The sequence below is a fragment of the Salvia miltiorrhiza genome, chromosome 5, assembly GCF_028751815.1.
Source record: "Salvia miltiorrhiza cultivar Shanhuang (shh) chromosome 5, IMPLAD_Smil_shh, whole genome shotgun sequence".
NCBI lineage: Eukaryota > Viridiplantae > Streptophyta > Magnoliopsida > Lamiales > Lamiaceae > Salvia > Salvia miltiorrhiza.
Window position 1 is genome coordinate 11,227,828 of NC_080391.1, and position 14,251 is coordinate 11,242,078.

General features: G+C 37.6%; 1 protein-coding gene across 3 annotated transcripts; it reads left to right on the forward strand.

Annotated features, from left to right (window-relative positions):
• The first annotated feature begins 1,927 nt into the window (after positions 1-1,927).
• On the forward strand, positions 1,928-9,178 carry LOC130986000 (uncharacterized). 3 transcript variants are annotated; one of them, XM_057909252.1, is made up of 9 exons: positions 1,928-2,191; positions 2,873-5,768; positions 5,856-5,927; positions 6,251-6,403; positions 6,654-6,817; positions 7,024-7,171; positions 7,354-7,476; positions 7,851-7,938; positions 8,841-9,178. In XM_057909252.1, exons 2-9 carry the CDS (start codon positions 2,958-2,960, stop codon positions 9,017-9,019), a joined length of 3,738 nt encoding a protein of 1,245 aa, XP_057765235.1. In that variant the 5' UTR covers positions 1,928-2,191; positions 2,873-2,957; the 3' UTR covers positions 9,020-9,178. The 3 variants fall into 3 exon arrangements, with proteins under 3 accessions (XP_057765235.1, XP_057765236.1, XP_057765237.1); XM_057909253.1 differs by having other exon boundaries at positions 2,006-2,211; XM_057909254.1 differs by lacking the exon at positions 1,928-2,191 and adding an exon at positions 2,206-2,354.
• Positions 9,179-14,251: the final 5,073 nt, after the last annotated feature.

A 14,251-nucleotide genomic window follows, 5' to 3' on the forward strand; every position in this document is an offset into this window, starting at 1 on the left:
CAGCTCAGAGTTCTGTCGACTGAAGTAAGGCCCGTAGAGAGCTGGATGAAGCCTTCATCAAGCCTTTCTTTGTTCCTCGTTCTGTCATCAAGTTTCAACACCCTCCCAAACTTTGTGGAGGCGGTGTCAAAAAACCTAGGGCACCATGCATGCATCGAAACACCGTTCCACTTCGTCCACACAACCCGCTGAAGATTGACGTCAATATTTTTCCATGGGCGGGACCACTGAAACCAGAAAGTAGCCCATTCATCGAAGTCCACCAGTGCTTCCTTAACTGGCGTCTCCCCGTATTTTTGAATAAGGACGAGGTTTCCTCCCATCGACGTAACTTTGAAACTTGATGACAGAACGCCCCTTGTATCCATTTCTTCTTGAGGCTTCCCGCGACGAATTCCGATTTAAGGTACCCCGTAAACGCCCCTTGTATCCATTTCGTCTCTGAATCCGTTGGTTGGAAGTGTAATTCTTCATCAAAACTGGTATTTCCTTTCCACTTGATTTTCCAGCGGTTTTTCCAGACAGCACCTCCGCAAAGGAGACGCATTCTCTTATCTTTGAACCCGCGAAACTTTTGTTCTTACCATGACAATGCCTTTCCACCCCTTCCACCTTAGGGTTTTGTTGAGCTTCACCCACACTATATCTGTCAAACCTTGGCCTAAACACCCTAACTTTAAAGCTTCCGATCCAGAGCTCGTTCAAATCTGCCAAGAGCCTCTCTTGGTCGCTGACCTTTTCAAAACGAACAAACCCGAAAGGCTTCCCTTTAAGATCTCTCTTCTTGGGGCAGAATATATCAGCAACCTTCATAATCGTCCCGAACTTACGCCTAAGGAAATCGACACTGCAATCTTCCGGGATGTTATTAAAGAAGAACGTTGTCATTCTTCCCTGATCCGCCGGCTTTCCAAAGCTCTTGGCCTGCGAAGAGTTGCGGTACCGCGGCCTGAAACCACTACCTAACCTATCAGCATTATCAAGAGAAGGCTTAGGGTTAAACCTATGGCTGGGTAAGTGTAGCTGCCTCACCGGAGATCTCTCGACATGGGTGGAATCTACCCCTCTCCTCCTCACCTCTCTCCACCCGCTCTCCATCATTTAGGATTTAAAATAGATTTTATTAGTTTACTAATAATGTATTGTAGCTATTTTTTATTTAAAAATAAAAATAAAAGGTTACAAAAAAAATAATAATGATGTGAACAATACAATAAAATAATTATTTTTTTTATTAAAAATTAATTAAATAAATCAATATTTTCCTTATTTAATTATAGTGCGTGGCAACCACAACGTGATTGTTTAGCATCACTATTTATTTATTTATTAGTTGAAATTTGAATTCTAGACTTTGTTACTTACAAATTAAAATTTGGATCGCTTAAATGTCTTATTGAAAATATGAATATTTGTGTTTAAGAAAAATATTTAAAAACACAAAAAATATTTTAAAATGCATTATGGCACAAACTCGATTAGATTTAAATTTTAAAAAATATGTTTCAAAAAATTTATAAAATTCTCTAATCTCTTTTTTTTTTTTGTGTTCAGAACTCTAATCTTAAGTAGATTACGTCCGGTAAACGATTGAACAATATCTGCTATTTATACATAGACATTAGATTGGGAATTTGGAAGCAGCTTATACAAATACAAAATATAGACTAGAGTGAGGCAAATAAAGTCAATAATATATTAAAAAAAAAAAACCAAACCTAAATAACCTCCTAATGCCTGCACATTTAAATCGGACGTTTCAAAGTGTGAGTAGAAGAAGAAAGAGTGCCGTCTAATATATAGCTATGGTATCATGGGTTAGGTGTGAGTATATGTATATTGATCTAGTAGTGATGACATGATTAATGTCTAAATCAAATATTTACGTTTAAATTTATTTACTACTACTAGTTAAAAAAAGTGAGAATCATTAAAAAATATAATGGTATGATGGGCTAGATATGGTGAGGCATTTGTCGAATTATTTTAAGGGCAGTCAACCAACGAACTTAGCTGCAAAAACGTGTCATTCAAACTTTCATTAATACAATACAACCGCATTATTTTCTCAATCCCCTTCCATTTCACTACTACTCTCATTTTTATACTCAGATTTCTCGCTTGGCTCTGAAAATGGAGTGGTAATAATGGTGGATTTGGTCAACAGCTCTACTTCTCACACTGCATTGGGGTACACAACTTACTGATTAAGTTTGCTCATTCTGCTCTCCTTTTTCACCCTCTCTCTTTTATTGGTTCGTGTTGCCGCCGTTTTTTCATAGTTAGGGTTCTTACTGCGAAGCAATTATTGATTTTCTGATATGTGGTAGTGTGTTTCTATGTTTACACAAACGGTATTTTCTCGTTCCGGCCCGAGAATTCAGGGATTTCTTAGTTTTTACTGGTTGACCTTTGCATGGGGTAGGGTTGATGGAATCTTAGATTGATTGGTGGTATTCCTCATTTGAAAGGTTTTCGGCCTACTTCGAATAATATTGGAATGCCCCGGATCTCCCACCCTCCTTTTCACTTTTACTAATTGTTAAGCAGCTGCTTATTTCATGAGGCAGGACGTTTGATATAAATCTGCTGATCATAGAATCAAATTTTACTGATGCTTCAATTTTCTGTTTAATTCCGTAAAAAGGGACAGCAATTAGCAATCTCCTAATAGTTTGTTAATCTCATCACTTCCCATTTAACTGGGCAAAAGTGTGTCGTGTAGTTTCTTTTGGAGCAAATTCTCTTCTTACATAATTCTTAGTTGTGTAACAAGGAAACCCCATCTCCATGTAGAGCTTTCATGTGTTTTAAATCTACAAAATGTGATGCATGATTCAACTTTAATATGCGATTTTTCTTTCTTTGCCAGTTTGTTTGGTTCAAGGTTCTCATTGATGATGGTGGTGTTCATACATAATGTATTGAGTAAGAGAAGTTCCTAGGTTTCTGTGCTTATGTATCTTCTGAGTGCCCCTGAACTTGTCTTCAAGCGTAGTATTTCCATAGTTGTAAGGATTGTGGTGCTTCTGTGTGGCTATTGCAAGTTATTCACAGAGTCGTGGTGTCACCAGTTGTCACCGTTGGGTTTTTATTTTGAAGAGGAAGAGCACAGCAATTTTAATATGGAGCCACTGAAAAATCATAATATCATGCAGTATTCATCAGAATGTGGAAACGAAGATCTTGGCCCTGTATCACTAGTTCATAGGACAGGTGCTTCAGGTCATGAAAATCCCAGTTTGCAGTACCCAGAGAATAATTTTTCAGAATCTAAACCTGTACGTAACTTCTCTATACAGACTGGTGAGGAGTTCGCTCTCGAATTTATGCGTGACAGGGTCAATCCCAAGATTCCATTTATTCCAAATGTATATGGGGATCCCAGTTATGTGCCGGGTTACTTGGACCTGAAAGGCATATTAGGCATTAGTCACACTGGATCTGAAAGTGGCTCAGATATACCCATGGTTGCTGCAATGGGAAAAACTTCTATAGAAATTGAGCAGAGAAATATGTCCTTACATGGAAACAGAGGTAACGATGGCTCTCTGCAAGCAAGACATGTCTCTTCAGATTACAACAGCCAGTGCATGCTAATACATGCCTCTTCTGAGGTATCTGATAGCTCGTCACAGAAGCTTAAGGTTCTCTGCAGTTTTGGTGGTAACATACTGCCTCGCCCCAGTGATGGAAAGCTCAGATATGTTGGTGGTGAAACACGCATTATCCGGATAAGCAAGAATATTACATGGCGGGAGTTATGGTCGAAAACTATTGCAATTTATGATGAGACGCATACCATAAAATATCAGCTCCCTGAGGAGGATCTTGATGCTTTAGTCTCTGTATCAAGTGATGAAGATCTGTTGAACATGATGGAGGAGTGCAATTTACTCTATGGGAGAGAAGAATCAAGAAAGCTTCGGATGTTTCTATTCTCTCTTGAAGATTTGGAAGATGCTCATTTCAGTCTAGCCAACACCGATGGTGATTCAGAGATTAAATATGTAGTTGCTGTCAATAGCATGGACATTGTGTCGCGGAAAAGCTCTACCTTGCGTGGGTTAGCAAGCTCATCTGGAAACCATTTGAATAAATTGGACACTCTTAATGTTGAAAGGGACACAAGTAGGGCTTCTGGTGAATTTGATGGGATTAATGCCTCAGATATGTCTGGCTTTGTTGTCCCATCAACAGTTGGTGAATCATCTAAATCTGTTCCACCAAATTCCTCCAATGTTTATGAAACTGCACAGTTCGACCACGGTCAGATCGTGCACCATCATGAAGACAAGCATCAAACTCCACATTTTGACTACAATCTGCATTCTCCCTATCATGCCCCTTCAGAAAGTGCTGTGCCTCAATCTTCTTATGGGGCTGTTTCTCAGCATAAAGGTCTTGAAGGGAAGTCTCCTGGTTCCTCAGACGCACAAGGCACACAAATACAAGAAAAGGAGGCAAAACTGAAAGTTGATGTTTCAATTCAACCAGAAAGTAGAAGCAATGGTAACAGAGAAGTTAATTTTCCAGTTGAAGAGTCAACAGTTGCGATCCCTAAACTGGACAAGGATTCCTCTTCTAAAAAGACAGAAGGGAGGACCCCAGAATCTGTTCCTGCCTCTAAAGCTTTTGATGTTGCAAAATCCAGTGGAAATGAACATTTTGCATCTGGTAATGCTCCAGCTCCCGAGTCTGTTAACTCAGAATCTGATCCTGCTGATCTGGGCCACTCTGAGTCTTCTAGTCCTCCTCAAAGGATCTATTATTCTGAACGAATTCCTCGAGAGCAGGGCGGGCTTCTTAACAGAATATCAAAGTCAGATGATTCTCGGAGTTCCCAATTTATTGTTAATCAGTCTCATACTGATAGTACCCAGCAAGATTTGCAAGATATAGTTTCGGAATTTGCTGAAAAATTGCAAAATGGAAATGTAGATATTCCCGCCGAGCAGTCGATTTCTACTTATCCCATCGAGCCTGAAACCTTTGATAATGGGCATCAAAGAACTCAAATGGTAGATACACTTGATGTTAAAAATCCCTTGCATGGAAGTCAAGATCTGACAGAGGTAGGAGCTGGTTTGAAGCTTCCCGCTGAGAGCCACGAGGGTTCGACAAAACATTCTGAAGATCCTACAGCTCATTGGGTCGATGGGGTTGGGTGTGAGGCCATTCCTAATAATGCCCATGAGCATTCTCAACTTCCAAGAATGGCGGGAACTCAGGGAGAATCCAAGGCTGCTTTACCCAGAACCGAGCAAGGAGACATACTTATTGATATCAACGATCGGTTCCCTCGTAATCTTCTTTCCGATATATTTTCTAAAGCTATTCTTTCAGATAACTCATCTGATATCGGTCCCGTACCTAAAGATGGAGCTGGGTTGAGCGTGAATATGGAAAACCATGAGCCAAAGCACTGGTCCTTCTTCCAGAGGTTGGCAGGGGATGAGTTTTTGAGAAGGGATGTTTCTCTTATTGATCAAGACCATGTTATACTTTCTTCTGGAATTACAAAAGTTGAAGAGGAGGCACCTTTAGCATATGACTTTGTGCCACTTACAAGAGATGGAATTCCTCCTAGTCACCCAGAATTCCAGGAGAGTTACTGCGAACATGATCAGAAAAATGTACCAGCTGGAGATCAACCTCACTCTATGGATCTTCATTCCAATTTTGATGCACCACAAGCGAAAGTCAACGAGGGTGTTCAGTATAGTGATTTGACGGATAATATGAGAATTCCAAATTCAGAGTATGAGGTACTTTTTCTTTTGAATATGGAGAATTAATTGTCTTAGGCTGAATACTGCTTTAACTGAACATTTGTAACTTTATTAATATTTCAGGATGGGATTGGAAATATTGGCTTACCTCCTCTAGAACCATCCTTGGAGGATTTTGATATCAACTCATTGCAGGTTAGTCCTAATTATTGCCCTTATTGCCATTCTTCAAACAATATGGTAACAACATAGTTGTTGAATTGGTTGCAGTCCCATGCTACATTTCAAATAATTCTTCAAAATATATTCTAATTATTGTTAAAAAATAAAAAGTGATGTGGAGTGATAGCTGTTTTGGTATTGTACCTTGAAAATCTGCTAATTTACCATTTCTTATTTTATGTTTTTTAACATGAAATTAATTGGTATCATGAATGTGTCGTATATTATAACTTTTTGACTAAGTTACCTGTAATAACCAATTATGAATCTGTAACTATCTGATGGATGACTTACAGATTATACAAGATGCGGATCTTGAAGAATTGAGGGAACTTGGTTCTGGCACATTTGGAACGGTATATCATGGAAAATGGAGAGGCTCAGATGTAGCTATCAAGCGCATAAAGAAAAGCTGCTTCACGGGTCGACAATCAGAGCAAGAGCGATTGGTACATGATTTAATGTTACTGTCACATAAAGTTATTTTTATCCTGTCAATCTATTCTTGAAGGTGTGATCCATTGTTGGTAAAGCCTACAGTTTTACATGCTTCGAAATTTATAAAAATTGATAGTAAGTGAACTGAAGAATTGGTAGCAATGTTTCTCTTGAACTGTTCTATTTAAGTTATTATTATTATTATCATGCATGTATTTTAGACCTTGCTGACATGATTATTAAACAACTCAACATTTTCAGACCAATGAGTTTTGGAGGGAAGCGGATATACTCTCAAAGCTTCACCACCCGAATGTGGTAGCATTTTATGGTGTTGTACAAGATGGACCTGGGGGTACATTGGCTACTGTCGCAGAATTCATGGTTGATGGATCTTTGCGACATGTTTTACTTCGTAAAGATAGGTATTGTTTTCAACTGAGTTGTTGACTTCTATTGATGAAACCGTAGTTAGCCATTATTCAAGTCTACCAGGAGCCTATACCTCATGCTTTGTTTATATTATGATGTGAACTAAAAACATATTATCTAAATATTAATGTGGAATTATGCTTTTCTTCCACTTTTGCGGTAGTATTAATCCACTCAATTTTTTTATATAACTTTTCAGACACCTTGATCGCCGGAAGCGGCTTATAATTGCCATGGATGCAGCTTTTGGGATGGAATATTTGCATTCAAAGAATATAGTGCACTTTGATCTGAAGTGTGACAATTTGCTTGTTAATTTGAAAGATCCTTCAAGACCTATATGCAAGGTCATCTACATAGGAACCTATTCTTCGTTCGACTAGATTATTTGATATCCTTTCTATCTCATCATTCCTCATTAAGAATTATGTTTCCAGAGTCATCCTTTTGGAATCTTTTCTGTCATTCATCACCATTAGTATTATGCTGTTACCAATCAATATTCTGATATTGCTATGCAATTTGTCAGGTGGGTGATTTTGGTCTATCAAAAATAAAGCGGAATACATTGGTTTCTGGTGGAGTTAGGGGAACTCTGCCTTGGATGGCTCCGGAGCTATTAAATGGTAGCAGCAGTAAAGTATCTGAGAAGGTAACGCCTGTAATCTACAGATTTACCTCCACAAAACTGAATTCATAGAAAATCTAGAAATTCATGTATGTTATTCAAAGACTCCAGATCCTTTTACAATATTTTCTCATCCAGTTCGGGTTGAGAAACATCCCTCTGTTAAGAGGAATTTCTTCTTTGCATAAGCTAGTTCATTGGCATTAGAATTACATAAGCTAGTTCATAGGCTTTTAAAATATTTTCAACTGTTCTAAAATTCTTTGCAAAGTAGAGAGCAATGCAAACTGTTCTAATTAAGTATATCTATAATATTTCTGCTAGCTAATTTGGAACATCTCAATCTTTTCTGTGCTATCAGTCCATATGATTGCTGCATTTGGTTGTTTGCCTGGCAGGTTGATGTCTTTTCATTTGGTATTGTCTTGTGGGAGATACTCACTGGAGAGGAACCTTATGCCAACATGCATTATGGCGCAATCATAGGTTTGTAACAATAGTTCACACACATTTGTTTTGTGGTTGTGGTATGCAGCAATTAATGGCTTTCCTGGAATAACTTAAACTGGTTTAAATATGCATGGGAGTTCAGCTCGGTACCTATAAGGGTGCCTCCAATGGTCGGTGCAAAAGTTGGGAAAATAGTTGGAACCCAACTTTTGCACCTCCAATGGTAAAAGGTGAAAGGTGAAAGTTGGAACCAACTTCCATAAATTAAAGCCAACTCCTTTTCTTGTTTTGGGGGCCCATATGTAAAGTTGTTTGTAACATAGTGAGACCCATATGAAATATGTGTAATAATGGGCCTCATATGAAAGTTGAGTTTGTAGGTTTCATTGTTGGAGAGAAAAGTGGAATAAAAGTTGGTGGGTTTTAAAAGTTGATGTGGCACTGAGTGACCCATATGTGGGCTCTTAAATTGTAAGCACCCTAAACATACGGAATATTCATTTTGAGAAGCTAAGGATCACTTGCCAGATACTGGATGTACACTAGTCACTAACTCCAAAAACTTTGATTTCCTTTGTCAAGGGATTAATATTGTCTTGTAATTGCTGCATGGACTAAATCCTAAATAAGTGATAAAGATCCTCTATTCCATTAGCTAGGTTTTAGATTTTAGGGTGAGTTAAAATTATATTTTAAGAAAACCCTTCTTCTGGTGGCTGCTCTTGTCTGATCTTCCCATATTAAAAGTTTCTTCTTATTTCAACTGTAATTTTCTTGCACAATATGCGGGCTTTATGAAATGTGCCACTTAGTAGCTACTTGATAGTCTAGCAATATCCCTAAATCATGCATCCTCTTTTTTGGGCCATCAGCTAAAGGCAGAATGTAGTAGAGGTCTTACCATTTCACACATTTAAAACTTGCATTCCCATATGCAGGAGGCATTGTGAACAACACACTGAGGCCGACGATCCCGAGCTACTGTGATTCAGAATGGAGACAACTAATGGAGCAGTGTTGGGCCCCGAATCCAGTGATGAGGCCATCATTTACAGAGATCGCTAGCCGCCTGCGTGTAATGTCGGCTGCAGCCCAACCACGGAAGGCAGCTTCATAGGGTTTTGGTATGTTCTTTACTGATCAAAGCAATTAGTTGATTCAATTGTAAACACTAGGGAAAAACTCAGCCATGCAACACGTAGATCAACATATACAGATGCCAACTTTGTGTAACATATTATCGTGAACAATGGATTTAGTTGCCTCTTTATATATACATTTATATAAGCACAACCACTACTAAAAATAGTAAGTTGTATTTTCCCGCCAAAAATCACCTTACTATTTTTGAAAATAATTATATTTTTAAATTTTATTTGTTAGTTTATTTTGTCTACTCTAGATGATACAAATATATTTTTATAAATTTTTTCTACTCATATAATTTATTACATTTTCATGATTTATAGTTTTTATTTTAAAATGAGTTTGTAGCATAATTTTACCTTATATGACCATATTAAGTACTTCATTCGTCCCAATAAAAGTGGCAACATTTTCATTTTCCCACTAAAAGTGGCCATTTTTTAAAAATGGAAATATTTAGTATTTAATTAAGTTTAATTAATTGATTTAATTAATTAACCCTCTTTAAAATAACAGACACAAACACCCTCACAGTCGCCCCCTCCTTCTTCTCCCCCCTCTCTCTTCTTCTCTCCCTTATCTCTTCTTCTCCCCCGGATAACAGCAGCGCCGGCTGCCGCCCCGCCCCCTGATTCCCTTTCCCCAGCCAAGGCGCCGCCCTTCTCTCACAGCAACCAGCTGTCGGTCTCTCATCTCTGCCGGCGGTGGTGAGGCTGCTGGTAATCTCCCTCAACCCCCCTCTTCTTCTCTCTGAAACAGAATGCACACAGCCACCATGAGCTCACGTCTCAGTCTCTCACAAACCCTAGATCTAAACTCACCGCCTCAGCTTCTCTCACAGCAACCAGCCACCGCCTTCGCCCTATTTCCTGAGTCAGACGACGGCAACAAGGCCACCGTCGACGCTTCTCCCTCTCCTCTGTTCTAACTCAGACGATGACAACAAGCCACCATTGACATTAATTCCCTCTGGTTTGAGCGATTTGGGGAAGTCTTTTTTGGGTGAGGAAGATGAAGTTTGGTTTGGGTGAGGAAGGTCAAGTTTGGTTTTTGGTGACAGACGAACTTGTATTGAGAAAATCGGGGTGAAAATTGGATTAAATGCTATCTAGATTTTGGTGCTCATTCACAAGGAGCAGTTTCTGCAACATGATTTTTGGTTTTTGATTTTGGGTCTGATTTTGCGATTTGATTGAGGGGCGAAGGACGACCGCCGGCGTCGCCGGCGCCGGCGGCCAGAAAATGGCTCAGATGCAGTGGGAAGAAGAATGTGGACCACACTTAATTAACTCTTTAATTTTGGTGGACCACACTTAATTAAAACATAACAATCCTTTTCTTAATCTCCGTGCCGAAAAGACCGTGGCCGTGTATATAATAACATATTTTTAATTAAATATGTAATAAAATATTTTTTAGGGTTAATAGCCAAAAAATACACGAACTTTCATCGAATTTGCAAATTGTACATGACCTTCAAAAATTACCCTAAAATACACCATCTTTTAACTTACTCGCAAATTGCACACGACGAAAGTTCCGATCACTCTTATGTTTGACCGGTGATGACGTGGAAACTATTTTAAATTACATGACATTATGCGTGGCATTTTGTACACGATGGCAAGCCACGTATCCAAAACGACGTCGTTTTGATAGAAATTAAGTTGTCCTCTATTTTGATATTTTAAGAATTTCCTCAAAAATAAATAAATAAATAAATAAACTTTTGAAAAATCTGGCCTCTCTCCACCCCCAAGCCCCTGTCACCAACCCCAGCTCCTCTCCCTTCTCGTTGAATCCGGTCCGACATCGCCCCACCCTCCCTCTGAGAAACCCCAACCGCAAGAATCCACCATCCCCCCACCCTCCCTCAGAGAAACCCCAGCAGCAAGAATCCACAATCGATTTATACAGTGGCGCCCGAGGACACCGCCGCCGCCGCCCACAATCCAGCCCACCATGCCTTCTGCTTCACCGGATCGCGGATCTCCGCTGCTCACAATCGCGGATCTCCTTCTTCTCTCGTTTTTCACAGACACACACACACACGTTTCTGCTCCATTCCTACCGCCGCCGCCTAAAGCCCCAGATCCCCAAAGTCGCCGCCGCCTCGCCCTCTTGCAAACCCTCTTCCTTCATCGTCCTTGCAGTGGCGCGTCGTCCAACACACCAATTACTTCTCCTCGTGCTTCGATTTTCGTCACCCCGCCGTCTCCCTCTTCACTCACGATTTTCGCCATCCCGCCGCCCTCTCCTGCCCTAATTTTTGAGATCCGGACCGACGTCTTCGAAATCCTAATTTTCGCAGCGGTCGCCGAGATTTGGAGAAGCGACGCCTCATCTGGATCTGGGCGATTCGCTGGAGAAGAAGGGGTTCTTGCAGAATGAGCGACGATGAGTGCTTTCCATTTTTTGATTTTTTTTTTTAATTTAAAAGAGCTTGACAAAACGATGCCGTTTTACTACATTGGAAAATCGTCCACGTCAACAATATCCGACAGCCACGTCACCACCGATCAAGGTGTTAGTCAACGCGGGTGCAATTTGCGATTATATTAAAAGGTGGTGTATTCTGAGGCTATTTTTAAAGGTCATGTTCAATATGCAAATTCGGTGAAAGTTCGTGTATTTTTCGACTATTAACCCTATTTTTTAACCTTAAAATTTATGATCATATATAGATTTTTAACATATATATTTATTTATCTATCTTTCATGAATATTTAGTCAACAAGTAAGTATAAATTTTGAACATTTAAATTTAATCAAGCCACTATAATCTACTTCCTCCGTCCACGAAAGAACTTCCTATCTTTCCTTTTTGGACGTCCACAAAAGAACTTCCTACCTATTTTTGGACTATACCCCACCATTTATAATCCTCTTACTTTTCACTTTTCACAACTCTCAATATTAATTATAACACCTTTTCACCACTCTCAATACACTCAACTACTTTTTATCCACTCTCAATACACTCAACAATATTTTTTCTTAAAACTCGTGCCACTCCCTCCTAGGAAGTTCTTTCATGGACGAAGGGAGTATATAATATATAATAACGACTACATATTGTTGTTATAGTTTCTAAAAATGATATGTATAAATTGCATATCATATTTATGTATTGATAATCAACAATTAATAATTAATGTTATAATGATATAACTCATAACAATAAATTAATTTTAATATTTTAATTGAATGTTATTTCTATGGTGGCATGTAATAAACTTAATAATATTTACATATGTACAATTAATAATATATTATGCTATATAAATGATATATTACATACAATATATGTGTGTATATATCTATATTGATTTTAATCTATGATAGATAAGATATTATAGTCTATGAATGTTAATATATATCTATATAATAATAACTATACAGAAGGGGCAAAAACATCAAAATATTCTAAATCATAATTGTTTAAACAAAATAACTCATAATATGCAATATTATATGTGATCAAAGTAGTTAATTAAAAGTAATTTGTCACTCACATACATAAACATAAAAAGATTAAATTTCCACCTTTAAAAATTTGAGGACATAATAGAGCGCAGTAGCTCTCAATCAAGACAAGTGATTTACTACATTTGTTACCAATATATATAATTTTTCAGTAGAAAATACGAACTAAGAGGTGTGTAGGATTAAAAATTTTAGAACCGAATCAAATTCGTTATTACAATTTGGACTTATGAACATGGTCAATTTTTTTCATGAAACGTCTATTTCTCTATAAAAAGAAAGCAAGAATGTGAAAATGTCAATTCAAAATAATTTCACTTAATTGAATTTTAAAAAAATAAATCATTTACTATCTTTAAAAAAAATCTTAAACTTTTATATTATCTTATGTCATTTTCCTCATTCAATTTATTCCATTAAAAAATTTAATTTATTTTAGTTTCAAATTTATCTAAAAAAATCACAAATTAACACTGAAAAGGAGTATAAATTTTAATGTGCTCAAAACAATCATCCAACTTTTTCTCATATCTATTATCCTGATTCACGTTGATAAATATACTATATTCATCTCAATTAAATAGACTTATTTTTCTTTTTCAGATATCTCCAAATATAGGTCGATTTTCATAAAAGGTAATGCATTTTTAAATTATTCATAAATATATCTCTATTTACTTCTTTGCTTAACTCTAGCATTAATGTATTGTCAAATAATAAATACAAATATATTAGGAAGTTACTTGTATAATTTCCTTTCCAATGATTTTCTTAATCCTTGTGCAAAATTCAATCAGCCTATTTAATTGGGACGAATGAAATATTTTGAAAAAAATTATGAGTTGTATAATATGTATCAAAGAATAAAACTTCTAAAAAATCTTTTTTGCTAATATGCATAAAAAAAAGTTTTAGAAAATCTTTCTTGCTTAGTAGAACCTAAAATAAAAAAATAGATGGATATTTTGATGGACATTTAACTAGCTAATAAGGATCGTTGATAAAAATATGTATTTAATTGAGATACTGGTCATTGATTTGACTCACATACATGCCGGTGTAGGCAGTAGACCAGACCTTTAATGTGAACAAACTCAGTCAATTCCTTACTGCTTCGACTGATTTTCACTGCGACTTGCAAATGATTTTCATCTTGCTTCTTCGACTGATTTTCATCTTTGCGGATACTGACTGGGCTAGCTACATTGATGACCGCAGAAGCACTGGTGGGCATTGTATTTTCTTTGGCAAAAATCTCATAACTTGGTCGGCAAAGAAACAAGACGTTGTTTCTTGCAGCAATGCCGAGTCCGAGTACAAGAGCTTAGTCAATGCTACCACGAATATTGTGTGGCTTCATGGTTTGTGTGATGAGTTAGGAATTACTCTTGCTCTCCCCTCACAAGCTCTGGAGTGACAATCAAAGTGCTATTGCCACTGCTGCCAATCCCGTTTTCATGCTCGCGAACGAAATACATTGAAGTGGATGTTCATTATGTGCGTGATAAAGTGCTCGATGGATCCATTGAAATTAGGTTTGTACCTTCCTTAGATCAGGTGGCTAACATCTTTACAAAGCCACTATCTGAATCTCAGTTTTGTTCTCTACGTGAACGGCAGAGAAGGATCAAACTTAGAGGGTGTTTGGCTAAGCTTATTTTAAAGAGCTTATAAGCTCTTGGAGCTTATAAGATGTTTCAAGAGCTTATAAGATGTA